Raw genomic sequence first — 26,690 nt, 5'->3', positions numbered from 1 at the left:
AACTTTTCATGCATTATCAATCCCTCGCTTACTTTACTCGCCGTCTTGCACTTTCTCAGAAGTATACTCTCGACTTTTCCATCAATTGTTAGTGCTGGAGGATGAAAACGTGAAGACGCATCGATTGGTCAAGGTTCTGAGGACTCAAATTTTGACAATGAGAAGAAAGATGATTGAATTGTATTCGGTGGGTTTCAGCGACGAAGGATGAGATAGGGCTTAGCTGAGAATCATCAATCTAGTGTTGACGTATATTATTGCCCGCGAGAGAAACTCTGGCCGTAACAGGAAGCCGAGATCGACAGCTGCTTGAACGGTGGCGACATAATTTCAGGGCTGGAGTCAGGGGCAGCCAATGACATCCAATTAATGCAAACGTTTAATTCAAGGATGCTGTGCATGTGACCATATGAGGGCTGTTATTGGCTTGCAAACCTGCATCGGACCGAGCCAGTCCGGCATGTGAAGATCCCCCCTGCCACCCCATATTGACCATGTATGCCAAGATTCCTAAATATATCATGTCCCTATTTTCTTGGATTTGCGAAGATCACAACGACGACATATTGACAAGAAGCTCGCAGCAGCTTGAAAGCAATATGATACCTCTTTCAACTTGCTTTGCCCTGGTACTTCTTGCCACACAAGCTTATTGCATCCCTGCAATCGGAAACCAAAAGCGCCAATCAACTCTTCCTTCATTCGTGAACACTTATGGTGAGTATCTTGGCCTGCAAGCTTCGGGAAATACCCAGAATGTTGCGCAATGATTTACGACTCCTACTAATCTGACAATGCAGCACCAATTGTATATCTTCATTCAACAGAGAATTATTTTCCGTCGGACTTAAGTGCACAACTAGCAAATACAAAACCGGAGGTCAATTACACTGTAGTTTCAGGAGCACCAAATCCTCTCACACTCGATAATCTCGACTCATTAAATGCGCTCGGCGGGACCTCTGTCTACTTGACTTCTATCGATGACACAACTTCCAACCCTCAACCTCAGTGGCTGAAAGGTGTTGTACCTGACTCGACCGGTAAGACTGATGGCGCAGTCAGCTGTTCCATAATCGTGTGTGATTATGGAAATGGGACCGTTGATGCGTACTACATGTACTTCTATGCGTAAGATCCATTCCAACTCAAGCACTTCTCCAAAGCCAACACAAAATCACAGATATAACTGGGGCGGCACCGTTCTTGGCCTCAACTTCGACGACCACGTCGGAGACTGGTAAGTCACCCACCATCCCCTCTCTTATTCCTTGATTCTTACAAAGCCCAGGGAACACACCATGACCCGCTTCTCCAACGGCGTCCCCCAGACAATGTGGTTGTCCCAACACGAAGACGGCGAAGCCTTCGACTTCTCCGCCATCCCGAAATACAACAACGGTCTCCGCCCCATCGTCTACAGCGCCAACGGATCCCACGCCAACTACGCCACGAGCGGGACTCACGACCACACGATCCCCGGCCTCGATCTCCCCTTCGGCGTCTTCTTGGTGGATTACACTAACGACGGATATCTCTGGGACCCAACATTGAATGCTTATTATGCCAGTGTTTCCTTCCCGAGTGGTACTACGCCGGTGTTTGCTTCGTACGATAGCTCGACGCCGGTTAATTGGCTTAATTTTGTGGGCGCTTGGGGCGATGAACAGTATCCGACGAGCTATCCGGGGCAGTATGATATTTTTGGTGAGTATAGGTATACGAGTGGGCCGACGGGACCGGAGGATAAGGATCTGAATAGGGGGGATGGGACGTGTCCTGCGGGGATACCGGATCCGTGTGTGATTTTGCCTACGGTGATTGCTGGGGAGAAGGTGTAATGTTTAATGTTTTTTGCGATTTATTTTGTCGCTGTGTGGCGCCGTTGAGGTGAGGGGAACGGAAATGGTATATAATTTATTAGCATTAATTTGGAAATCTCTAAAGAGCTCAAAACTGAAGAATATGTGCGCCTTATGATGCTGTCACTTTTTTGTTCTTGTAACATCCTAAGCCCTGAAATAGATCCTCCTCTGGTCTTGATAATCACTTCAGGGGTAGCGAGAATCTCGGCTAACCCCTGAGACGAGGAATTGTGGAGAAATACTTCGAATTTGATGATTATAAATGCGTGATCCAAAGTAGGATGAACATGTCGACCGAGCGCTATGTTTGGTATGTATTCAACATGGAATTGCTTGCCTGATCAGACAATAATTGGATACTTAACACTAGTCGAACAATCAGGCCTTCTTGAAAGCTCGACGCTAGTTGAGCAAATCACGTACTTCACATGTAGTTATGACGGCACATAGAATGGGGGATCGGGGTTTTGTTGAGGTCTGTTCTTCTGCAGTCTCCGTCCCTCACTTTGTTGTATTCATAGTCCCCTCACTAAAGGTGGATAGTCTCTCATCACCTAAAGACTATCGTGCAATACGAGTTTGTAAGTTAATATATTACACATCCATTCAATGCAGGACAGAAGTTGGCGGATCAGTATTGAATGAGTTCTGACCCCCTATCAATTGTCCTTGGCAGTATCTATCCAACTTCGCTGACGATATCTGAATCTCCTTCTGCAGTAATTCTACCTCACTCTAACATTCTTGCCTCTCTTATCTGCCCAAATGCGAAGGGAGACCTATTCTTTCATTCGCTGCGCGTAAGTGAAACTAGCCTCATCATAGTCCGTGCATGCCTTGAAGGCAGCCTTCTCCTCCTTCCACTCCTTCACAGCTTCCGAACCTGCTCTCTTGATCTCTTCATACGCCTCCGGAAAAGTGGTTAGAGTAATCCTGGCTCTGTAATCCCTAGTAATACACCACTCCCAAAAGTGCAGAGCTTCACTGGCGCGTTCGAGTCTCTCCTTCACGACCTCGGGCTTCTTGAGACAGAGGCCTCCGTCACGCAAAGGCGCATGAGCCTGGATTCTGTGAGTAACACCCTCTTCAAGATACCAAGCCACATCAAATGCAAGTCCAAGCTCAGCTTCAATCTTCTTGATAGAATCTGGCGCCGCGCCCTTGAACGCGGTCTCGTTTTCTAGGTCTCCCGCAATCTCAATAGTGGGATAGCGTCGACCTCTGGAACGCAATTGTAGAGGATGAAGCTTGTAAAAGGCGTCACTTTCGGCAACCCTCGCGACATAGGCTGGGTCATTGAGACGTCGCTCTGCGCGGATTTCCTTCCATTGCATCCTGTCTTTGACGTACTCTGCCATCGTCTTCTTCCGGTCCTCCCATTTCGCAATTCTCCATGCCCAGCATTGATCGAAGCCTTGAAGAGTGGACTCGATATCCCCTGCTCTTTGCACTTGATCGTTACTACCATGAGGCTTCTTTCGCTCCTCGTAGAAAGCCGTGAGGATGGACTTGTCGCCTGGGAATGCGGGGCCACCGGAGACTGGGCGACAATTAGTACAGTTCGAGCAAGTCTTTATTGAAGTTGAACTTACAATGTTCTTCCCAAAGGTGCCACTCCATCCAGCATTGTCGTTGGTCGTCAGACATAATCTCGTAGCCCTTGATGCCTTTCATGTCTTCGTTGATGCCCTTGCAAATCTCAATGGTATCGCTAACGCTGATTCCAATTCTCGCTGTCGCTTCGGTGATGGTGTGCCATACACTACGGTAGCGCTGATGGTGGATGGACTGAGATGCCGTGGTATCTGGATGATACAAAAACAACTTTAAGGGTGATGAAGTGTGCTGATCTTGAGTCGGCTGGAATGTAGTGTAGGAAGAAGACGAGCTGCGCGCGCCAAAGTTGGATGTTCTGGGGAGGTTTAGAAGAACTTGGGAAAGTTGGGAAGTGGGTAGTCTATAGAGGTGTTTGGAGCTAGTGGAAGGCGCTAGTCTTCGATTTGTTCACGTGAACCGGTTTGAAATATCGAGCTGGTAGTGTTTGTTAACACGGTTTTGTGTCAGAAGATTCCAGTGCTTAGGACTTCTTGATGTATCACAATTGGAATCTACAAGTCATCTTAAGATACTCATCATCTCAAGACACCCTGGTAGAAGTATGTGACATTCTCAAAGGTCATGATCAAGTCAAATGTGGACTCTTCTTTGCGGTATCTGCTAGCTGGACAAGGCCTCTTCATACTACGCATGCCAACCTACAACATGTAGAGAAATGTAAACTTTAGCTGCAAGCAAGCCACTTCATATCAACAAAGTTACTGCAAGCTCTCTAAAAAAAAATCACATCCTCGCTCTCTCCGAACAATCCTATTCCGAACATCCAGTGTCAAACACGATGCCTTTAGTTATTCCTCCATATCCTCATCCACTTTATCATCCACCTCATCATCATCTTCAAGACTTTCTTCAGCTTCGCCACAATCTCTCAACCATAAATTCTTGAACCTGCCTCTCTTCTTAAGCAACTCATGCGCCTGTTGCAAGGTGGTGAGAGGAATGCCCCGCTCGTGGTCCATCTCAACGCACCATTTCCAGAATTTGAGCACTTTATGAGCATTCTCCAAGGGTCTCCTGAAGGACTCTGGATCTCGAGCCACGGCTTGGTAGTCGATAGGATGATTTGACTCAGCCCATATAAGTAACGTCGGCTCTCCCGCGGCCTCTCCATAGACCTTCTTTTCTAGTATGGCACAATCCAACCCATACCACTCCATGTCGATTGTCACTCCCAAGTCGAGTGCAACTTGATAAAGGCCGACGCTAAGAGCGCTGATAAAAACGTTGGAATCTTTGGTAGGCTCAAACTCGATGTTGAACGGAGGCCGACCATTGACTTCGGTGGTGAAGAGTTCTACTATCTTTATTCCCTCGGCATCCCGCTCCAGCTGGAGTGCTGTGATCCTAGATTCCCGATTTTTAAGTTCTCTGAATTTAGCATAACGGTAGGGGCCCATTTTTCTCAGCTGTTCCATGCGCACATATTTGGCTTGTCTTTCCAAGCCGGCCCAGGGTGTTACTCGCTGCTCCATGGCCCTGCGATTGTCTTCTAACTCTTGCATGACATCTAAGATTCGAGGTTCGTTCATTGTAAGTTGAAGCCTATTTACCAAGTCATCGATTAACGTTGTATCTCCTGGAAAGACTTCCTCTTCTGCATCTATTCGTTGTCAGAATGCGGTCCATCTTCATTCATGGTGAACTTACGAGCGAACATCCAAACGTGATACTCTGCCCAGCTTTGTTTCTGATCGTCAGTCACACAGCGGTCCCAGACACGAGGCGTGACCAATTCTCTCATGACACTGTCGCAGATAATCATGTAGAACTCGTCATATTTGTCGTCGGATCTTGCTTTCTCAAGTGCCTTAGAATCGATGATTTTCCAAACCGACTTGTAGGGTGCTATTGTGCCTTCCATGTTGACCCGATGTTGGATTCGCGGCTCAGATGGCGAGTTGAAGAAGATGTGTTTTACTGATAGAAGATCGAAAAGGTTGGAGAAATCGGTAAAGTTGTGTAGAATCTTGATATGCGTAGAATTTTCGTATCGGAAGTCTTCCAGAATATCCAGCCTTTAGTTGTCGCGTTTTGAAAATGGATAGTGGTTTAAGAGAAAGTTGGAAACGCGTCGAGGCGAGCAGCCAAGGATAAACTCCGGGATGCCAGAATTCAGATCGTCTTTGTACTTTACACACCCAGAAGGAAGAATCAAGCACTCCCATAATTGCATAGACTCTGATGACCAATACTCGCGACCAAGAATGACTGCGAGTAAGGTGAAAAGTTAGGCAATGAAGTCTAACCTTGAGAGGGGCAAGGGAGGCAAAGGCAGGGAAACGATTATGTTCAACTTCTCACACATATTACAAGCATCATGATTTGCAAAGTGCGTTTCATTCATTCCTCATTGCCGAGTAACTGTATTACCCAGCCTAGAGCCATGACCATGATCGCAAAGTGTTCATTCCTCGTCGTCGAGAAACAAACCACAAATATTCCCCCTGAAAGCAAAGCTTGATAAGTTCAAGCAAGATGTAGCACACTCAGTCCCAGGAAAGCTTGGCACCGCCATCAGTGCTCTCAGTCTCACCATCTGCATATCGATCCTCACTCTCGCCGTCGCCAACCCAGTGTCCATCGACCATAGCGCCACGCTTAGCAGCACCGTCGTCCTTAACAGCTTTATCGTCCTCAACAGCCTTGCCATTCTTAACGGCTCCACTGTACTCGAAAGCAGTATCCTCGTCGGCGTCCTCAAGTCTGGTGAAGAACCACTCCTTGAACTCCTCCAACTCAGAATCATCGCCTGGGAATTCCTCATCACTATCTAACACCCCTCACCATTAGCCCTATCCCTCACACTTATCTCAAAAAGGGTGAACTTACAAACCGAATCCCAAACGAACTTGTCGTACCAGGCGCTCTTAAGGTCTTCACTCATCTCCTTGAAGAACGGCGTAAGCTGCATAGCAATATAGGCGCCCTCACAGATCTTGTCGAACTTCGCGTTAAGCTCGGATTCGATCTTGAGGCGAAGACCAATATCGCCGTCAGCGAGCGCGGTAGCTTGCGCAATGGCTTCAGCGCGGGTGCGCGCGTGAAGGTCGTCGAAGATCGAAACATAGGAGTGAATGGATGGCATTGCTGCGGGGGAGGGGAGCTTGATGGAGGAAGGAGAGTTGCCAGTTGAGTAGGCAGTGCTTCTTGGGGATGGAGAAGGGCTTGGGGTCGTCATGTTGGACGCTGTTTGTGGACGTTTGCTTGTGTATGGTTGTTTGTTGAAAGATGGACGGTTGAGGCGGGGCGAAAGTCGCGAGAATTTTATATACTTTGTAAAGCACGTAACCGACGCGTTCAAGTTAGCGCTTGTAAAGCGGTGAAAGCGCTGAGTTGGTGATGGCAATTAAGGGAGGAAACTACGTAGGTGCTTAGTTGGGACAAGGCTGCGGTTTCGAGAACTCACCTTCGGGGAGCAAGAGGGTCCAATGTCCTGAGCCGTGAAGATACATATAATGACAAGTACGGCTGACCCTTAGTACAAAAGGGTATCTATAAGGATTGTCTAACAATCTGTAAAAAACTATGATTTATCTACCAGTTATAATCAACTCACCCTACCCAGCTAGATACAGCCCACTTATTGTCAGCCATTTCACTGCTGCCCACCTCACTCATTACTACTTCAGAAGCCATCTACCTTTCTCCAGAATATCCTAGCCTTGCTCAGGGTGGACATCACTATCATCAGGAAACGCGAAGTTCACCCAGCTAGCATAGGAAACAAGGTTGAGAAAATTAAATACTTCGGTTTAAACGACGTCCATGATGTTAAAGAAGAGCCCGCAAACCAATCACTTCAAAGCAATACGTTGTCGAATCCAATTAGACACTGCATCTGTTCTCACAAATCATCCCTAACAACCTGGTGCTTGAACAGGCTCAACGACTTATATTGCAAGTGACTGTTGAGCGCTAGCAACGATGTCTCTAATTCCCACTTCAATACAATTTGTGCACTTCGATACTGCTTGCACTTCAGTACTGGCTGCAGCTCAGTAGTGCTCGCTGTGATATTGAAGCGATTGAATGAAAGAACGAATAAGTATTTTTCTAGCTTACTTTACTTGAGAAATTTCTCAAACAAATCCGTCTTTTTCACGAATTGTCAGACAAATGTTTTCTTTCTGAGCATTCTGATTGACGGTCAGCCTATTAGACAAGACCTCGTAAATACTTTTCTGTACTAAGGGTTAGCTGCACAAAGGCGTATGAGGAAAGGTCCAACAATCACAGAAGTATAAATTAATATATATCAAATTATGTTTTTCATATTTGTTTATTATTGAAAATGTTAAAAGGAATATTTTAATCAAAAGCGTTAGCACTCGTGCAGGACATTCACAAGCTGATAATATTCAAAGTTTCTTAAAATTCATAAAAGAATATATAATAACAAGGGCGTACGAAAAAAAAGTCTAACAATCACAGAAGTATAAGTTCATAGCCATGAAATTATGCTTTCCATATTTGTCAATTACTGAAAATATTAAAGAGAATTTTCTGCTTAAAAGCGCTATTATTTGTGCAAGACATTCGCAAGCATTAATATCCTAAGCTACGAAGAGACATATAATAACAAGTATGTATGAGTAAAGGTCTGACAATGACAGGAGTATAAATCTATAGCTATGAAAATGTTTTTTATATTTGTTAATTGCTGAAAAAATTAAAAAGAATTCTCTCGTTAAAAGCGCTAGCACCCGTGCCAGACATTTGCAAGCTGATAATGTTTAAACACTCGAGAACCTCTCGAAAGATTCAAAAGCGCTAGCCCCTGTGCCATATGTTTGCAAGCTAATAATGTTTAAACGCTCGACTTCAAATACCCAACGTCAATGGTGGTGAAGTTACCCCAGAGCCATTAAGTACTCAAGTTTCGGAGAACGTGGAAGAGTCGGATGCAGACGGCATCCTTCTCTCTCAAAATCCTAAAGTGAAGCGCTATAGTTTTCCAAAATTGATGGACTTCGAAAGATCTCGAAATATTCAAAAGTGCTAGCACTTGTGCCAGACATTCGCAAGCTAATAATCTCTAAGTTCTCGAAATGTTTAAAAGCGCTAGCATTCGTGCCAGACACCACTTGACACACCTTCCTAAAGAATGGAACAACTTCAATGAAAGGTTCTTGATGAATTTCGCAAGCTAATAATGTTTAATATCTTGAAAAGTTCAAAAGCGCTAGCACCATGCAGGACATTGGCAGGCTGATAACGTTCGTCTCTAAAGATCTAAAAGAGAGTATACTAAAAGTCTATTCTATTTAAGTAGTTGAAGATTAGTGCTAAGCACTAGCACACATGTTCTGCCGAAGTGATGACTTCCATGACAAAGATTTTCAACATTGAGATGTTATATTGTATATCGTTTGATTTGGGCTTACGTGGGCTTATCAGCAAGCACATCATCAAGGAGAAAATTTGAAATACATTCTCAAGGTTTAAGATGTCTGAGTACCCGATTAGAACAACCCAGTGGGCGAAAGTGTTCAAGTGATGGTGGGACATTCAGGGGCTACATGTGACTAGTGCTGAAGAAGAACTCTTTAACAGCTCTTGCAATTCTGTTGTTCTGGATGCTACTCGACTTTCTTTCTACTTCAAACATCTTTTGGCAGAAATTCTGTGAGGAGGTAAAAGAGGGTAGAGCGAATGTCGTTCCCAACCATGAAGCATCCACGGCCATTCTCGCTTACTGGTGCTTCTCCTTTCTCAAGATCCAATATAAGCGGGGACTTAAGCGTTGCTTAATGACAACGGGATATTGGATATATCTGCATCTAACTAAGGAGTACTCTGATGGAGGAGTACTTAATTGACATCGCTGCTGACAATATCAAGTTTTAACTTCACTTGGAATTGAAGCATCATGTTGGTACGGTCTTCAAAATCGAAGGTGGCCACTTAGATGTATTTGTTGACACCTCACATTATTCCCGATTCTATACAAGGGAAAAAAATTTATATATCTGCGACTTTTGATAGATTAAGACACTCTCCAAGTGTTTAGTAGGAAAACGAGAGTTTGAGATATTTGATAGATGAACTACATACCCCTATTCTTGACTCACTGACGCGCTGAACACATCTATGGGGATTAAAGTCTTGTAAAGTCTTGTGTCAGGAACAAACACGAAAATATTGTTGGGAGTATGCTGAGTCTCTGTAGGCGGATTGTTGAACGAAAGAGTGTAAGAATTAGAATTTTCTCTTTAATTATGGCATCCTTGAGCCCACGATCAGAGTGTGAACACTTCAAATCCGCTTCTCGTTTCAATGTAGAATACGACACATGGACCGAGTTCTGCAAATAAGTCCGCACTTGAATTCAAAACAAGAACGTACACAGCAGGCACAGAATCTCAACACCTTCTGCATCGCAAAGAATAACCACGCACTCTCCCCATCACCTGACATCCCTCTCTCCCACAAATCTCGACTAGATCCACAATCGTATCTAGATCTAGATCTCGACATGCAACAAAGCTCCCATCCTCGCTCCTCTCCGTTTGAGCCTCGTCGATCAAAACATCTGCTTTCGCGTTCTCTGCCTGTTAGTTTCATTGTTTTCTTGGCATCCACTTCCTTACTTCGCTCGAATGATGGCAGCATGGATAGTTCCTGCGTTCCTGACTTGTGGAGAAAAGAAAGGGAATAGGCTTCAGTTGCCCGCCGAAGAAGAGCATGGTGGAAGGGAGGGAGGATCATACTTGATCGTCGTTTGTGGACGGGCATAATGATCAAGCACGCAAGTAGGCATGGCACTGCACTGTTTTGTTCCACGCATGCATGCACTTCGGAACAAAGAGGACGGTATCCATGGGGATATCATACGTGATCGTCGTTGTTTTGCTGAGTTAGGTTATTCGTCGGCAAGCGCTCTGATTTGGAAAGAGAAGTCTTGGTTTGGTCATCGCTTCGCAAGTACTACTATGCACGTCCAAAGTATCTAGGTACAGAGCAAAGAGAGGTCTTGATCATCTAATGCGTGCCTTACTCAATCACACCTTCCCTTTCCTCACCGAAGCACGCACGTACAGTACCCAGACCCAGCCATCATCAAAGACCTCTCGTCACATCATCATCCATCACTAATGACTTGCATACCCCGAAACCTAGCCTCTCTTCCCCTCCCCTCCCCTCCCTCCCTTCCCTTCCCATGACAGCCACCTGGAACCACTTTCCTTATTCAGGAAACTTTCCTCGAAGCTAGCTAGCTCGCCCCGCCTACCGCGATACAGTAGAAAGTCCGTCCCTTTGTTCTGGTCCTCCCGCTAGAAAATGTACGCTCTGACCCTAAGGTGTCATGTTTCATCATTTCATTTTCTCTCTCTTTCTTCAATACTCTACTTGCGTACATACGCGCTAGCGCAGGTATGTACTGTATGTAGAGTCGTATTTCTGGAAAGAAGGGTACTGTACTGTAGGATCAGAATAGCAAGCAATGCACGCCCGCGCGAAAGAACAGTACCTCCCGAATATGTTTCACACCATCAAGCGGCTGAACCCACCCAGCGGCTCAACTCCATCACCATCACCTCTCCCCATACTTAGGTATTCAAAGTGACAAAGAAAATAAAATTACCTACCCGCCAGGACCCCATTACCGCTTTTACCCTCCTCGTGTCATCAAGTCACGACGTACATAACAAATGCCGTGCTAGCGGTCTCTTCGGAGGTCTCCCTTTCTGCAGCACGTATTTAAAAATAAACCTGTGCAGGCGAGAGAGAGATCAGAGCGGCTTCTTCTTCTTCGCAGATCCGCTACCTACCTACCAATGAGCGCTACGTTTCAGGTGCGGTGTGGTGCTTGCTCCCTGTTTATGCACGTCCGCTGGCTGTCCGTAAGCGAGCGAGGCCGTGAGCCAATGGTTGGGAAAGGGACCGATTGACTGAGGCGGAGTAAGTAAGGAAGGGAAGGGAAGGTTAATTCTAGCCGGCTGGTGAACGACAACCGGCGTGTCGCTCACGAGAATAGAATCTTTTGATCGGAAGGAATTTCGTGGGCATGGCGCGAGAGAGGGAGGGAGAGGGTAGGAGAGAGGAGGGAGGGAGTCTTTAGCCGCATGGAAAGAGAGAGAGAGGGAGAGGGTAAGGGTGATGTACCGTGATGCGACCGTATGCACACCGCCCGCCAGCCCGCAGGGCAGGGCAGGGCAGGGCATGGCACCCGGATGTACCTGTTTGATCATCGGAGGTGAAACGGGGGCGCGATTTTATCCTCGGTGCGATGGTTGAGGTCACGTTTTTTTGGGGGTAGGGGAGGGAAGGGTTTGTGTGCCGTTGTCAATGGGATGGATGGTGAGGTCTGGGCTTGGGGATGGGGATCTAGTGTGGTGAGGTTGACGATCTTGGGGATTCTTTCTTTGAGGGAGGATGATCTCACCGACAAAGATCCGTAGATTTCAGACATGACATAACGTGGTGTTGTGCGGTAAGTAAGACAGTTCTCACTAAAATCGAGTTTTGTAATCATCTGAATCGCGGTCTTCTCTCTCCGCCACTCAAAGCCCACGCATGAATTTGAGCATTGTGATGAACTTATTTCCCAGCATCCTATCCTATCCTATCCCATCATCTCCCCTCTTCCACCAGAATTCTTCAGCTGGCTAGCGTAGAATGGATGCATACGGTAAGTGGATAGCTGCATAACCTGAAGCAAGCCGAGCTCTTTTCAGGACCGTTTCAGCATCCCCTACCTCGGCTGGGGTCAACGTTGAAGAAAATTGGACATGGATTTGAACGATGATGAAGAAAGAAAGGCACTTGGGCGGGAGAAGCTTCGTTGATCTCCCAAGGAAGTCTTCGGTCGGTCTTTTTTTCTCTCCAAGAAAGATGGAGGATAGGATAGACCTTGTCATTGTTCGCCCTCCCCGAGAGACGGACACGATCTGAGCCAGCAAGCAAGCAGCCATCATCCTCGTGCTCAACGGCCAGATCTGCTCATTGGCTAGCTAGTGCTGAGGATCTTATTACCTGCGGCTTTTGATTCTATGGGGATCTTATTCATGATGCCATACCTACCGGCATCGAGCGGCATCGAGCATCCAAGGCATGAACAAGAGAGAAGCTTGGATCGAAATGGATGCTATTCTGTCATCCATCAGTCATGGCGTGGAGTGGAGTGGCGCAGTTATCTCAGCTGCACGAGTCAACGGCACAGTAGTTGATTGAAGCATAACGCACGGAATTGCTGGTGACGGCGGGATTAATTTATGTCCGTGAGAGAGAGGGGAGGAGGCATGATGGGCGAGATTAAATGCGCTGACTACTACTGTACAAGTAAGTGCCAGCGAAGCAAATCAAATTGATTTGGATTGCGGTGTGGCGAGTGCGACGGAGATTGATACACCATTCTCTTTTTTTTCTTTTTAATGTGTGATGGATTTATATACTTTGTACCAATTGTATGGTACCAGACTTTTTGATTGATGAGTAGTTTGTAAGATAATTTGATGGCCCCTGAGGTGTGCAGAGGGATTCGTGGAGAACGACGGTGGTTGATATCTGCATAAACTTGTTATGGCCGATAGACCAGTCATTGGGTTTGCGCGGCATCGCATAAGAATTATTCATCCCCCGCCAGCGCCCAATCGATCGAATCCTCCTCACACAACATGGATAGACAGACGACACGTACAACTCACCACTGCCCACTGACAAACGACACACTCCTCCTCCTCCTCCAAAAAGAAGGAAGCGTTTCTCGTCTCTAGATGCTCTGTTCACGTCTCTCCTGCTCACCGTGATTGAGCCACGGACATTTTCTTCTTGGCGTACCGGTATTCTAGACTGCGGTCCAGGCTCCCCTGTTTCAGCTGTCATTCGCATCTCTGGGTTCGTGTTTGAGAATATTTCCTTTCCCTTTTTTCCCCTTTTCGCGCCTGTTTCGGCTTGGGGCTGGGCGGGGGGTGATTGGATGCTTCGCTAGCTCAAACTCCACCACTCACTCTCACTCAACTCACTTTTCGCTCGCAGAAAGCGGCACAGGGATGTATCACCTTCCGCGACACAGACACAGGGAACGATGAAAGAAGAGAATCAACAGACACAGCAGAAGAAGAGCCGAGCAAATCAAAGAGAGGAGCTGATTCAACATCTGTCTGTCAGCGCACGGATCGAAGGGTCTAGCGAGGATCGATGGACAGCTGGCATTCAGGATCTATCCTATCCTGGAGAGTTTAATCAATTAATTCATTTTGCATTATGATCACTGACTAGATGGGCCTGCGCGTACAGAGTCCTGCTTGCGAGAGGGAGGGAGAGTAAGAGTAAGCGTATTACGGACACTGACTCTGCTTCTCGCTCGTGACTGGTCTGGACTCGGAGGTATTCTTGTCGCTGTGATCTATTCTGAATCTGCGTGTCGCTTTCTCTGTACTGTTGTCTGCCAGCCAGCCAGTCAACCCGTGCTCTACCGCTCTTCCTTGTCTAACTTGAACGGACCAGCCAGCGAATTCCACCTTACTCAGTCTCCCTCGAAGCGACTAACAGTACCAAGAAAAGATTAGGTCCGCAATTCCACAGAATATGCACCTGCAGATGCAGTAGGCGGACCTGCCTTTAACCTCAAAGAACAAGGCACCCGAACTGACCCTCGTCGTTCGACATTCCGTTCCTGCTTCTGCTCTCCTTTCTCCATCGAGACGGAGAAGAAGAAGAATTAATCATTTCTCGCTCGCTTTCTTCCTTCCACGGCTCATCCCTGCATCTACTCACAGACACTGAAGGACAGGCGAGATTCTTGGGTCCGTGGCATCCTGTCTCTCTGCTCTGCTCTCTTTCCAGTGCGGCGATTACCCCCTAAAAGGGCGTTTAGAGGCTTCCTCGGACCCTCCAGCGCAAGAGCCGTCCCCGTCACCAGTCACGATCCCGGTTGAGGGACCCAGTTGCCAATCTGTTCCATCCTGGTCGACGTCTTTCGTTCTTCCCTTCCCTGCTTTCGAAATAGCTCCGCCGACCTTGACTTTGACCCAGCAGCACAAAGCGAGGAGCAGACAGACAGACAGACGCACGTACTCCGGACACAGAGCAGCACAAGCAGTGTTAAGCACCCAGCACAGCATCGGCAGTACCCAAGGGAGACGGTTTGGTTGTCCATCGCCTATTCAGAGCAGAACCCGGCCAATCCTGTTCGAGGTCATCGTCGTTCTGGAGATCCAAACCCATTCAGCAGTCCAATCCAGTCCAATCCCATCCATATCCCCATCCAGTCCAGTCCCATCAAGCAAGAAAAGAAGTCCACCCTCACTTCCTCCTCCAAGCCGACCCGACCACAACCCTGTGCACCACTAATAAAATCCCTACCACTTCGCTGCCCCGTCCCTGGCTCAGTTCGGCCCTTGCTCTCTCTCTCTCTCCCCCTGACCACAGCGGCCACCATTCATCATTCATCCACCCAATCCACCCTTCACTTCACCTCCCATCCCTCCTCGCCCTAACAAAGGACTCTCCACCCGACCACAACCTCAACCCACAAACCCATACCCAGACCACCCATAACCACCCTGACCACCCAGACCTGACCCCATCACTCGCTCACACTCGTCCTTCCTCCGACCGCGCGCCTGAAAAGAGCAAAGCACCGGCCTGACAATCCAGAGCCTGCACATCTACCCACCCCCCCCGATCAGCCAGAGCCACCCCTTCCCTCATAATCTCCCTGTTCCGCATTCCAAAACGCTTCTCACACTTTGCATCTTACGCTCTCTTTCTTGTCGCAGGTTCGTACCTCGAAAGCTTCACCTTCCCAGCCTCAGAAGCAGCAGCAATTGCCCATCCCCGAGACCGATCACGGGTATTGCGACAGCGCAGCATCGACAGCAAGCAATTGAATTGTTGTAATCAGCCTGTTCGGCCTGCGGTGAACGCGCGTTGTTCGTGGTTCGGCTTTGCCCTCTGTCGAATTCGGGGTGCTTCCTTTTTTTCTAATAATTACCACCGTCGAGCCGGTTTTTTCTCCTTCCGAGTCGAGTTCTTGCTGGCCTCGAAACTCCTCGAACAACAACCGTTCCATCTGCTGCATTTCTGATCGGAGCAGGCTCCTTCAAACCCTCATACACACGCACGACAAAAAAAATATCAGAGTCGCCATCCGACTTGCACCGTACGACACTCGCTTCATCGTCCCTTTTCGACCGCACAAGGCCACTACTGCTTCATCGACGTCGCTGATTACGGGCATCCCAACACTCAGTCGATACGACACCGACACCCGCAACGAACTCTCCATCGGCCTGCTGCGCGACACCACCCACTCAGCCCTATCACACATTGGCGTCGTTTCAATATACTCTGACATCTATCACCGCTTCTGGGTCGTTGTTTCGACTCAATTGAATGGCGCATATGATGTATTCGCAGCATCATGCGACGATGGCTCCTCCGCAGAAACCAGAGACCTTCATGTTGAGCAGTGAAGCACAACAAAGTCTGCCCCAAGATGCTCAGGTGGCGCTGCAACAAGTTGACAATTGTACGACACCAAACCCACCCTGCTGTAGATCATCACCAAACATCTGCTAATAAACAATTTAGTAAAATACTTTTTAATATCTGCTCCCGTCGACTGGACCCCGGATCAATACATCCGTCGATTTCTTCTTCCCACCGGCGAATACGTTTCTTGTGTATTATGGTATGTGGTTTGATCGTTGGGCGTGGATTGTATTGACTGTCGCAGGAACAATCTCTTTCACATCTCCGGCACCGATATCGTGCGATGCCTTTCCTTCCGATTTCAAGCCTTTGGACGACCCGTCAAGAACTCGAAGAAGTTCGAGGAGGGTATCTTTTCAGATCTGCGAAACCTGAAGTCCGGCACCGATGCCTCCCTTGAAGAGCCTAAGAGTGGTTTCTTGGATTTCCTATACAAGAATAACTGCATCCGAACACAAAAGAAACAAAAGGTTTTCTACTGGTATAGCGTACCACACGACAGACTCTTTCTCGATGCTCTTGAGAGAGACCTGAAGAGGGAGAAGATGGGACAAGAAGCTACTACTGTTGCAGTCAACGAGCCAGCTCTTTCATTCGAGTTCGACTCTTCACAATCGCTCTTCGAACAACTCACCAAGGCCCAACAAGCCAACTCATCCTCCTTCTCCGCTCAACAACCTTCATACTCGCAATCCCAATCACAATCCACTTCACCAGTGATGCGAGCGATCGATTCCATGCCACCACCTCAAATGATTCCCCAGGCAATGGCGATGCCAGAAGAGATGAACCCAATGGCGGCATACCAACAAATGGCAATGGGCCCAAGTGTTGCACAACAGATGGTGAAGAGAGAAGCAGATTTCGGTCGTGTTCAATACAACCAGAATGGTGTTCCAATTTCGCAAGCACACCAGCGTCATGCTTCCATGCCTGCATACGGTCTTGAGTACTCACCCGCTCCATCGTTTGTCTCATCACACTACGAAGACTACAGCAATCGTGGCATCTCTTTCGAGCCAATCACTCCACCGCAGCAAGCTCTTGGAATGGGTGCTGAGCCTGCCTACATTGCCAACGAGGAGACTGGTCTCTACACTGCTATCCCAGACCACATGGGTGGTGTTAACGGACTTCACGGCATCATGCAACTGCCCCCATCAAACTTGACTGGTCCACAATTTTCTCATGCCACTCGAGGATACGGCGCGAATAACGTCTACTCGGTCATTGAGGGTTCCCCGACCTACAAGCAGAGAAGGCGTCGTTCTTCCATTCCCCCAGGAGTTGCTGCAATGGTTGCTGCTACCGCTGCTGGTCAAGCACAAGCACACACTGCCCACCGACCTTCAGATCTGAGACGATCTGTTTCGACCTCGGTTGGCCCTGTTGCTGAAGGTGATGAGTCTGGAAACAACTCACCACCTGGACTTGCCTACAGCAATGGAATGCATCAACTTGCTCAACAACACAAGGACCTCATCGACATGTCAAGACATGGAACTCCTCTCTCCACCGTCGAAGACAGCCCAGCCATGAACCCAATGGCTCTCCAACACAACGATTACAGCCAACTCTCCAACGAGGAACTCTCAGGTGATGGTTCCATCCATGACTCTCCTCAACGAAGACACATGCAAGGACCCAATGGAGTCATCCGAAGAGCACGAAGTGCCACGATGATGGAACTCGGTCCCTACCCCCAAAAGTCACATTCATGTCCTATCCCCACCTGCGGTCGCCTCTTCAAGCGTTTAGAGCATCTCAAAAGGTATGGTTATTACTATTTTCATTTCTCTACATAAAACACAACCGGCTCAGGCCGCTGACACATTTGCCCCTCTCTAGACACGTGAGAACACATACCCAAGAAAGACCCTACATCTGCCCCCACTGTAACAAGGCATTCTCCCGATCAGACAACCTAGCACAGTACGTCCCTACACATCACATCACTACCACCATGTTCCAACCCAATATCGAGAATAAAAGAAGAGTAAAAAGACTAACATACTAAAAACAGACATCGTCGTACCCACGACCGCAGTGACGGCTCCGAAGGCCCATACGGCAGCTACAGCGGCGAAGAAGAAGACTACGAAGGCGAAGACCAACTCGGCTCCCTCGAAGAAGCGTCCCCGAACTCAGAAAACGGATACCTGCCCCAACAGTTCGGCGGCATGAATTCGCTCGCCATGTCCATGTCGATGCAGAATTCCGGCATGGCTGCCCCGAGTCAGTTGATCTCTAATCATCAGTTGATGCAGCAACCTATATAACACTTCGCTTCTGAGTGTTGGTTGTATGGGAGGTTAGGGGGCGTTTAGACTCTTTGTCGATCTTCTTCTTTCTTGTATGAACTTTTTTATTGCATAGCCTTGCGCTGTTTTTAGTCAATCTGTTGGGGGTTCTTTCATGGTGCGATGGATGGTCGGGCTTTTTCTGATGAGGTTACGATGTGTTGGTTGTTCTTTTTTTCTTGGTTGGGATCTAGGGAGGAGACGTGTGTGGTGGGAAGAGGGAAGAGGAGGGGATTACATACCGCTACTACCTACAATATCTACTTACTGTTGCTGCCATTTTCTTGCTATTTGCGGTTTTTTATGTCTTGTTGTTTTTGTCGTGTTGTGAGATGGATGGAAGGGTGGGGTGAGACGAGACGTGCTCCCTGATGGTGGGGTTGAGCATGTCGGCGAGCGAGTACCGCGAGCTTAGGATTGCGTGGGTACAGGTGCAAAGATGAAAAAGAGAGAGGAAAAGAGAGATCTGTATGAATAAAACTGCTACCGGTGGATTGAATCATGTTTCTTTTGTGTGCATGTGTGTGTTTTTGGCATTATAAGTGTGAAATGAGATGAGGTTGTAGATGAGAGGAAAAGGGGAGGGATGACATGAGAGGGGGGGAGGGGATGAGAATGAGAATGGAATGCATTATACCCGCTATTTTTTGTTTGGTTTTTGCTTCTGTGGTCTTTGGTGAATATCGGTGATTCGTGATGTGAACGATTCCTGAAAGTACGGCCAGTGCTAAATACTTCTCTTCTCTTTTCTCTTTGCCCCTCTTTTCCCTCTCCCCTCACCTCTCCCCACTCTCTTATTCATCCTCATTCACTCCACACCAAAAAACTCGCTGGAAGATGGTATATTCCCTTTTTTTTTAGTGTGGGGTTTGATGTCTGGGAGGGGAGGGTTTGGTTTTTGTTTTTGTTTTTGTTTTATTTGTTATTTTCGTTGTTGGTGTTGTTGTTGTTGTTACTGCTATTTTGGGTTTGTTGCTATTGTTTTGGTTTTCATTTTCGTTTGTTACTTAGTACTTTTGTTGTTACTGCTTCGATTTTTCGTTGTTGTTATGGTTGTGTTGTTGTTGTTGTTGCTGCTGTTTGGGTGCCTGCCGTTGTGATAACAAGCGAAGAAACAGACAAAGGAAAGAGCAGCCACATCGAGGCAATAAAAGCCCACAGGGGGCATGAAAAATTCCTCCATTCGGGATTACAGTCATAAGACGACGAAAGTTCAAGGCGGTGAGGAAGTTTATATACCCTTTCCAAGAGAGGCTCAGTACAAAGTGAGAAGAACGTGAGCTATGCAAAGAGAAAGAAGGAGGAGAAGTGTATCCTTGTACAGTGAATATTCGGCGAATTTGCGGTCTACGAATTGTGGATTATGATTCATGATTAGAGCTAAGGAGAGAGTAGGAAGTATAAAAACCTACTAGCGGCCTAACTATTTCTCCGCTCTTCTGTGGAGAAGTGCTTGGGGCCTTAGCTTCGAGAAGAGGGGGTTGTGGGGGAGGTTTGTGGGGTTGTCATAGAGAGGGAGTGCGTGGAAAGAGGAGTTTGTGGGGTTTGTGAGGGTTGGGACGAGGGGGAGGAGAGGTTTTGTCTCAATTTTGTTGTCAATTCAAGCGGTTTTCGTCATCGTATTTAGTGTTGTTGTTAAGTTTTCAACTGTGTGGATTTAGTGTTACCCTTTTTCTGGGGTTGAGTTTTCTACGTTGTGGAATGGAATGAAAAGGGCGGGGGTAGAGAGATTTCTCACAGAAGGAGGTGGAAGCCGTGAGCTCGGGGTACATGGAAGAGTTTGGGGTTGCTTGTGTTGAAGGAGGGAAGATGGGGATTTTATAGCTTGGTGGGATGGAGAACGTGGAGAAAGGAAGTGGGAGAGTGAGGGAGGGTGAAGGCGAGTGAGGTGAATCCTAAGTATTGGAGCGTGAGGGCGGGGAAGCGTGGAGTGAATCCTCGACGTTAAATCAGGGTTGGGGAGAAGGGTATATAAATACCTTACCTCCCACCTCCTCTCCTCTCTTGATCTCCATCTTCGGCCAGTTTACCCTGGCAGTTATCAGCCCCTCCCCAAGTACCGAACTTTAAAGTTGTCGTTTTGAGTCGTGTGTGGAATGGTTTTGGTGCAACAGTGTGGCTTAGGGAAAGGATGCTTTGAAATGTGCTGTCAAGGTTTATTTTCTGTTGTCGTTTTTGGTATTGTTGTTTGGTTCTATTACTTTATTCATGATGGGGAGGTCGAGGAGAGGGAAAGAAGAGGGCCCGGATTTAACGACTAGGCGGTGTTGGTCCACAGACTGTGCGACCTTACTATGAAATCTGTCGTTGGTCCTTACTTAGGGCATGTTGGAGGAGGGCTTTTATAGCTGTCTGGGGCGAGGGTTGAGTGGCTTTCAAGGTGGTTGAGAGAGGTGAACACTTGAGAATTGGATTTTTATGACAGGATTGAAGAGGTGAATACTTGGTAAGTTTGACTTTTCCATGACATGGCTGAAGAGTGAATACTCGTGAGTCAAATTTTCTAGGCTGTTATTGAGAGAGAGGGATTGATGGATTAGTATATAGCGCCCAGCTCCCCCTGATCTTCGTTGTCTTGATTACAAACTCGCTCCTGTTCCAGTCCACTGTGTGTTGTGGAACGGAAAGAGACTTAGGCTCCTCTCACTTCTCAGGAGAGCATTCTAGTCTGGAAAATCAAAGAGTGAGGAGGAATGTTGTACAAGACTTGGATGAGGCAATGTTTGTTGTTATTTATCATGCTACTATCACTCGATTATGGATCTTTCGGGGTAGAAGGAAGAAAGAGTAGTCACCACCTTTCGTTGTCAACTGTTTGTTGTCATTTATCATTCTACTGTCACTCACTTATGGAATTTTCATAGTGGAAGAAAGAAAGAGTAGGATGATATAAACGAAGGGGAATGATTGTCGGAATACTGTTATGTTCCTGGCTCCCTTTTTGACTTCGTCCAGGCGTCCGTCTAGGAGCCCAGTCATGAGTCCTCTACCTAGGATGATCTTCGGATATTGCTGAGAAAATAGAGGTAGAGAAGGGGTTTATATAGGACTTCGGTGAGAGCGGCCGCCGGCCGCGGGGTGGGGAATAAGTGAATATTGGGCAATTTGGTGCCTGAGAATCTGAGATTAGGAGTAATAGGAGGTGAAATTTAGAGCGGCCACCGGCGGCCGCGGGGTGTGGAATAGGTGAATATTCGACAATTTGGTGCCTCAGAATCTGAGATTAGGATCAACAGGAGGTGAAATTTAGAGCAGGCGACGGCCGCGACGGCCGCAGGGGAAAGTGAATGTTGTTTGGTGATTTTATTTCTGAGATTGAAGCAAGCAGGAGTAGTATAAAAACCCTTTGCCTCCTCTTTATTCCCTGATTGGAACATACTTGGCTAAAATCTTCGAGAGGTTTTACGGGGAGAACTAAGTGGTATCTATGCAGTGGATGTGATCCTTTTAATTTCTTGCTTTGTTGCTTTGTGCTCATTTGTTGATTGAAGAGCGAGAGGGCGGAGGGTTTTGTTGTCACTTCTACGCTGCTCTAGTTGTTGTCGTTGTCATTTCTCCTATTGTTGTCTACTCTTATGGCGGCTTTTCGGAGAAGGAGACAAGGTGAGATGAGATGAATGTTCGGAGCTTATAAATTGGTGGGGTGAGTGGCGGTAATTGTGGGGACGCCTTACTTTGTCTTGGTCACAAAGCTCGAACTCTTTATGTACATAACTAACAAGTAAGGAAGACAGAGATGGGGAGAGGTTTTTACACACTGCAAAGTGCGGGTGGAGGATTGAGTTCTTGGTGGTTTAGAATCTTGAAGTGAAGAACATACAACGAAGCAGGAAAGAAGAATGTATTTTTGATATGCTACAATGATGCCGGACAATGATGGATGCATATTGCCTGGCAAGTGAACAGTGATCTTGGTTAAAGTTGTGACAAAAAGTAAGACCGAACAATTCAAAAGACGTCTACTTTTTAGGTCCTTCTGGTGCTGCCTAGAAAGAAAGATTAGGGCTATGGCCAATTCGCTTCCTAATATCAAGCCACAAAGTGAGGGTGAAGGCAAACGTATTACCCTGCTCTTAGACAAGGTTATGAAGCGCCAAGGTATAAATTGCCGGGGTCACCTTTGCTTTTCCCTTCACAACAGATACTTCCAAGGAAGTCTCAGACGACATTTGTTCACATTCGCTTCCAACGCGGCTCTCTGCTCAGGTGCTACTCACCCTCACCTCACATAGGTTGCTCAGTTATATCCCTGCCCTCTACTCTACTGGCCAAATATAATTTATTTACTACTCGATTCTGCTCTGCGAAAGTAATCAATTTTAAGCGACTATCTTTAGGGAGCTGATGATGGATATGGTGAGAGGTGGTAATTGAGATAATGATAGAGGCTCCCCTTCCTACAAAATTGGTCAAGTTCAAACTACCGAATTATGCTTTGGAAGAGCTATTCATTCGCTTCGAGAAAAGTTGCTGCGCTTCTATCCAAGTCGTTCCGTTTTCTGTTACTCAATACAACTCCTCATGAATCCGAACCGTTAAGCAAGTCCCTGTTCATTGACGAAGCTACAATTCCAGATGAGGTCTTGCATCATCAATCAGTGAGTAGCAAGGACTGGACATTGAGCTCTTCACAAATAGGAACCAGATGAAGTTGATAGTCGGTCGGATCAAGTCTTCTAACCCGTTTGCAAATAAGACAACCACGTTTAGATCCTGGGCGAGATCCGTCCAGCCTCCGTTACTCTCCTGAATATCTGTTTCTTTCATGCGGATTGGTGATCTCTCTTGAACCAGGTCCATGATATCCCACCCCCTCGGATCTGAGCTTGAAAGTCCGGAACGAGCTTTCTCCCTGACAAGCTTTTCTTTGAATTTATGTGCATCAAGGTCTCCAGCAGGAACCAGATGCCGAGAACCAGATCTCTGAAGCGATGCGGGCTCGCCTACCATCTCTCTAGACACGCCCTGAGCACACAATAGCATTGTGGTCCGGTGACGTAAGTTCAAGAGTCGACTTTCGCTGGGTTATCAATACTCACGAGATTGTTCCAGTACCCTAGCAGTCTTGCCTTTTGCCTCTATGCAAAATTCCGATGAAAATTCTACCAGCAAAATGCTTTTCCTTTCAGCCTACTCCTCATTCGGCACTCTAAACGAACGCGAGGCGGCTACCATTCGATGGCACAATATGTGAGAAAGCTTCCCCATCCATGATTCCATGTACGTAGCATTCTCCGACGAAGAGGAAAGGTAACTTGCACTCTTTGCTGCCATCGCAGCGACCATTCGGATGTCGAATAACAAACGGCGTTGCTGCACCAAAAATCAACGCAATCTCATCACTGATCTCAGTTCTCGGTGTGACCATTCCAATGAATCCTTTGGATGTCACACACAGCCTGCGGCCCATTGCACATCGCTCCAGGGCATCGTTCCATGCAACCATGTCTGGGGTGTCGAGTTCGGCGATCAGAGAGTCAATTTGAGGAGACTTTTCGTAGAACAAGCATTCGCTCATTTGGTGCGTCCAGCGGCGGTGGTATTCGCCGTAAATAGGTTGGGCAGGTCGTTCGGTGAGAGTGCGATCGCCGATGAGGGTGCGCCAAAAGATATCATCGAAATCTGTGGGTATATGTTCTGTTGTTGTTAGGAATGATGCATTAAGTTGAAGGAAACTTAATGCATTCACGCCGAGTAGGCGCGTTTCGTTATGCCATTGCTGAAGACTTCTAATCTCCTCTAGACGACTCACCTTGAGATCGCTGTCGTTTGCCTTGTATGGAGCGAGGACTGGACCTAGAGCAATGATCTCGTCGAAATAGCTTCCGCGAAGCAAAAGACTGTTCTCTGGACCCCAGGCTATTTCTCGTAATTGATGAGTATCTGTTGCATCCCGGAGTCCATCGGGAGATTTTATGTCGTTGTTCGGCTTGCGACCGTACCGGAGCAAAGACGGTGTGGAAGCATAATACCGGACTGATTTCATTCCCTTCAATCGCAAAACGTGAAGTGGAGTAGATAATGGGGGATTTGCCCAGTCTGGTACCCACGAAGGGATGTCGGGAGTGCGACGTTCTCCAAGACCGACTCCAGCGTAAGAAAGTACGTCAAAGTAGAGGTCATTTTCCACCAAGTGGCGGGCAGTATCTCCCATCACTTCAGAAGCAGACTTGGTATAGCTGGGCCACAGTCTATTAGTCGCAGCAATATCAATGATCATCCCGAGCAAAGCGTAGACTTTGTCCTTTGCTACTGTAGCGTCAAAGTGACTGCATGCTGACAGGAGGAAGCTCAGTGGCATGACTCTCATTCTCAGGGCCACACGGAAAAAGGCCTCTGTATTTGGATTGCTGTGCATGTAATCAGCATACATCGCATATTTTTTGTGGTAATGTCTAATTCGCAAAATGCCGCTGAGATTCATCGCATTTTTTCGAGCTCGCATTCCATTGCGACAGCGCCGAAGAAGAGGAAGCAGTTCCGGCTCAGTAAGGATTCCTGCAACATCGGACATGGACTCCCAGTTGATGTATCGATCTTTGTAATAAACTTCCACTAAACCACCCATAATGACTTCTTGGATGATCCAGACACGAGTGAACCAAGGATTTGCAAAGAAATCGACCAGGTTACTCCATCGAGACTCACCAAACATGTCGATTTCGCGATGGAGCAGATCAACAAGCTCTTGTGGGCTCGGATAGCAGTCGTTGATGAACCACGCTAGCCGCCGAATCAACACTCCCACGCCATTGATATCTCCCGACGTGAGTGTATGACCCGCTGGCGGCATGATCTGCACCCGAACCTCTTCTGCTCGAGAATAAATGTATCTCATGAGCTGCAGTTGTCCGCCCTTCTCTGTATCGTTGTATTGATCAATGCAGACATAGTCAATCCAAATGAGTGGTGATGTCCACATGCTGGAAACTTGGTACAGAGCATTATATGTTGCCTCAGTACAGGGGAACACAGAGCCGTCGAGAAAGAGAGATTTGCTCTTGTTCGGATGTTCTCCCCAGGTATAAGAAATTGCGACATAGTTTTTCTTTTCATCTCCCAGGGACTTGTATTCCACGGTGGCGCGCAGAGTTTGAAACGGCAACCGGCGATGGAGTCGCAAAGTTCTGATCAAAGCGTATGGTGGACATGTCCCGTCCAAATGATCATGATGCGGCAACGTTCTCTTGTACTTGAAACCACGAACGGGAGAGTGCTCGGACGATGAAAAAATCCCGCTCTCGATCAAGTATATTACTGAAGCTGCGAAAGCAACAACAGAAAATATGATAGCCGCATAATTTCGACAAATTTGGCTACTGTAAATGCACCACACGAGGAGACCCAACAGAATTCCTTGGGAAAAGAGGAGAAGGCGCGTCTCCCAACCAAGCCAAATGAAGAGATATGGTGGCAGAGGTCTGCTTGTCGTTGTCAACGCAACAAACATGAACCAGGAGACGATCAGAACAGATAAGCGCAGATGAGAGTAGCCCCCGTATCCAAGTGATATTGCTGCAACTGCGACGAATTCCAAGCTTGGGAAATATCTATAGATCCGATATGATGTATTTCCGTACCTAAATTCGAAATTTATCTGGTCGAAGAGGGCGCGAGGGTGGGATCCTTGGCGTTGGCGAGCTCGAATATCATCGATTGGAACGGGATCATCCGTAGCCCAATACAATTCATCCAAAAGAAATTGTTCCATGGTGCCTTGGAATTGTTACTGCGTTCATGCTACCTTTGAGTAAGCCTCGGAATCTGAATTTGAGGGGTCGACGCCGGTGCGACAACGCTCGTGGATGATAAACGTAAGCCCGCGGCACGACAGGTGTGTCTGAGCAAAGCCACTTGAGCCACTTTCCGCTTCGGGACACGTATTTCAAGCCGACCCCAACTACTTGCCTTAGGCAAATTCTTGGTTGCTACAATTGTTATGGTTTCAATTTTTACCATTTATTGCATTCATTCATCGCATCTTATTTTTAGATTTTTGGAGAAGCATCGCAGCGAGTCCGGCTGGCATCATAGCAAAATTAGCCCAGTCGACCCACCTGGAAGCAAAGCTGTGTTTAATGGCAAACAAGGCCAGCGCCAACATGCAAACTCCTCCTGCAAAGTCGACTCTCGGCCAATCGACGATATACCTCTCGCCACAGCCTCTCACACGAGTCAACTTTCAAACACGCGAGCAGAAGGCTAGAAAGCGCTCAGGTATAGATAACTCGCTTCGGGCTGTGGTTTTCCTTTCCCTTCACAAACAAATGGCACATCTGCCACACATGAAGCTGTGCTCGAAATGAGGCTGTCGTTGGACGGGACGGACCTGGATCTTTGTTTTCTTTCTGGTTTCGTGCCCTAGGGATAAGAAGGAATGGAAGAAAGGGACCTAAGTGCAGGGAAAGGCGAAGAGGGCAGTGTTGCCAAAACTTTCTTGTCATTTCCACTGCTGTCACTCCTTTGGTTT

The 26,690-nt window shown here is 47.3% G+C and overlaps 9 protein-coding genes across 9 annotated transcripts; 3 read left to right on the top strand and 6 right to left on the bottom strand.

Moving 5' to 3' along the window:
• The first annotated feature begins 556 nt into the window (after positions 1-556).
• LY89DRAFT_622962 (vacuolar protein sorting-associated protein 62) lies at positions 557-1,961 on the top strand. The gene is made up of 4 exons (XM_018210992.1): positions 557-717; positions 801-1,131; positions 1,184-1,240; positions 1,292-1,961. The coding sequence occupies exons 1-4, from the start codon at positions 600-602 to the stop codon at positions 1,839-1,841; spliced, it is 1,056 nt and encodes a 351-aa protein (XP_018067265.1). The 5' UTR covers positions 557-599; the 3' UTR covers positions 1,842-1,961.
• Positions 1,962-2,644: 683 nt separating this feature from the next.
• Positions 2,645-5,343, bottom strand: LY89DRAFT_721739 (uncharacterized protein; the record flags this gene model as incomplete). The annotated part of the gene is made up of 5 exons (XM_018218668.1): positions 2,645-3,405; positions 3,458-3,777; positions 4,125-4,144; positions 4,295-5,082; positions 5,130-5,343. 5 exons carry the CDS (start codon positions 5,341-5,343, stop codon positions 2,645-2,647), a joined length of 2,103 nt encoding a protein of 700 aa, XP_018067264.1.
• A 625-nt stretch (positions 5,344-5,968) lies between these two features.
• LY89DRAFT_673014 (uncharacterized protein) lies at positions 5,969-6,660 on the bottom strand (the record flags this gene model as incomplete). The annotated part of the gene is made up of 2 exons (XM_018213324.1): positions 5,969-6,252; positions 6,312-6,660. 2 exons carry the CDS (start codon positions 6,658-6,660, stop codon positions 5,969-5,971), a joined length of 633 nt encoding a protein of 210 aa, XP_018067263.1.
• A 3,970-nt stretch (positions 6,661-10,630) lies between these two features.
• LY89DRAFT_196787 (uncharacterized protein) lies at positions 10,631-11,126 on the top strand. Its single transcript, XM_018205754.1, has one exon. The coding sequence runs from the start codon at positions 10,764-10,766 to the stop codon at positions 11,034-11,036; it is 273 nt and encodes a 90-aa protein (XP_018067262.1). The 5' UTR covers positions 10,631-10,763; the 3' UTR covers positions 11,037-11,126.
• An 865-nt stretch (positions 11,127-11,991) lies between these two features.
• On the bottom strand, positions 11,992-12,576 carry LY89DRAFT_196776 (uncharacterized protein). The gene has a single exon (XM_018205753.1). It carries the CDS (start codon positions 12,398-12,400, stop codon positions 12,092-12,094), a length of 309 nt encoding a protein of 102 aa, XP_018067261.1. The 5' UTR covers positions 12,401-12,576; the 3' UTR covers positions 11,992-12,091.
• A 3,088-nt stretch (positions 12,577-15,664) lies between these two features.
• LY89DRAFT_196638 (STE-domain-containing protein) lies at positions 15,665-18,646 on the top strand. The gene is made up of 5 exons (XM_018205752.1): positions 15,665-15,957; positions 16,020-16,119; positions 16,165-17,691; positions 17,769-17,852; positions 17,944-18,646. Exons 1-5 carry the CDS (start codon positions 15,822-15,824, stop codon positions 18,197-18,199), a joined length of 2,103 nt encoding a protein of 700 aa, XP_018067260.1. The 5' UTR covers positions 15,665-15,821; the 3' UTR covers positions 18,200-18,646.
• Positions 18,647-22,674: 4,028 nt separating this feature from the next.
• Positions 22,675-23,468, bottom strand: LY89DRAFT_196620 (uncharacterized protein). The gene has a single exon (XM_018205751.1). The coding sequence runs from the start codon at positions 23,201-23,203 to the stop codon at positions 22,784-22,786; it is 420 nt and encodes a 139-aa protein (XP_018067259.1). The 5' UTR covers positions 23,204-23,468; the 3' UTR covers positions 22,675-22,783.
• LY89DRAFT_592380 (uncharacterized protein) lies at positions 23,370-23,666 on the bottom strand (the record flags this gene model as incomplete). The annotated part of the gene is made up of 1 exon (XM_018209697.1): positions 23,370-23,666. One exon carries the CDS (start codon positions 23,664-23,666, stop codon positions 23,370-23,372), a length of 297 nt encoding a protein of 98 aa, XP_018067258.1.
• A 1,353-nt stretch (positions 23,667-25,019) lies between these two features.
• LY89DRAFT_571126 (uncharacterized protein) lies at positions 25,020-25,274 on the bottom strand (the record flags this gene model as incomplete). Its single annotated transcript, XM_018208593.1, has 1 exon — positions 25,020-25,274. A coding segment is annotated over one exon (255 nt), but the record flags the coding sequence as incomplete, so codon positions are not given.
• Between the last annotated feature and the right edge of the window lie 1,416 nt (positions 25,275-26,690).

This window comes from Mollisia scopiformis (assembly GCF_001500285.1).
Source record: "Mollisia scopiformis unplaced genomic scaffold LY89scaffold_20, whole genome shotgun sequence".
Taxonomy (NCBI): domain Eukaryota; kingdom Fungi; phylum Ascomycota; class Leotiomycetes; order Helotiales; family Mollisiaceae; genus Mollisia; species Mollisia scopiformis.
This window is presented reverse-complemented; position numbering and strand designations above follow the sequence as displayed.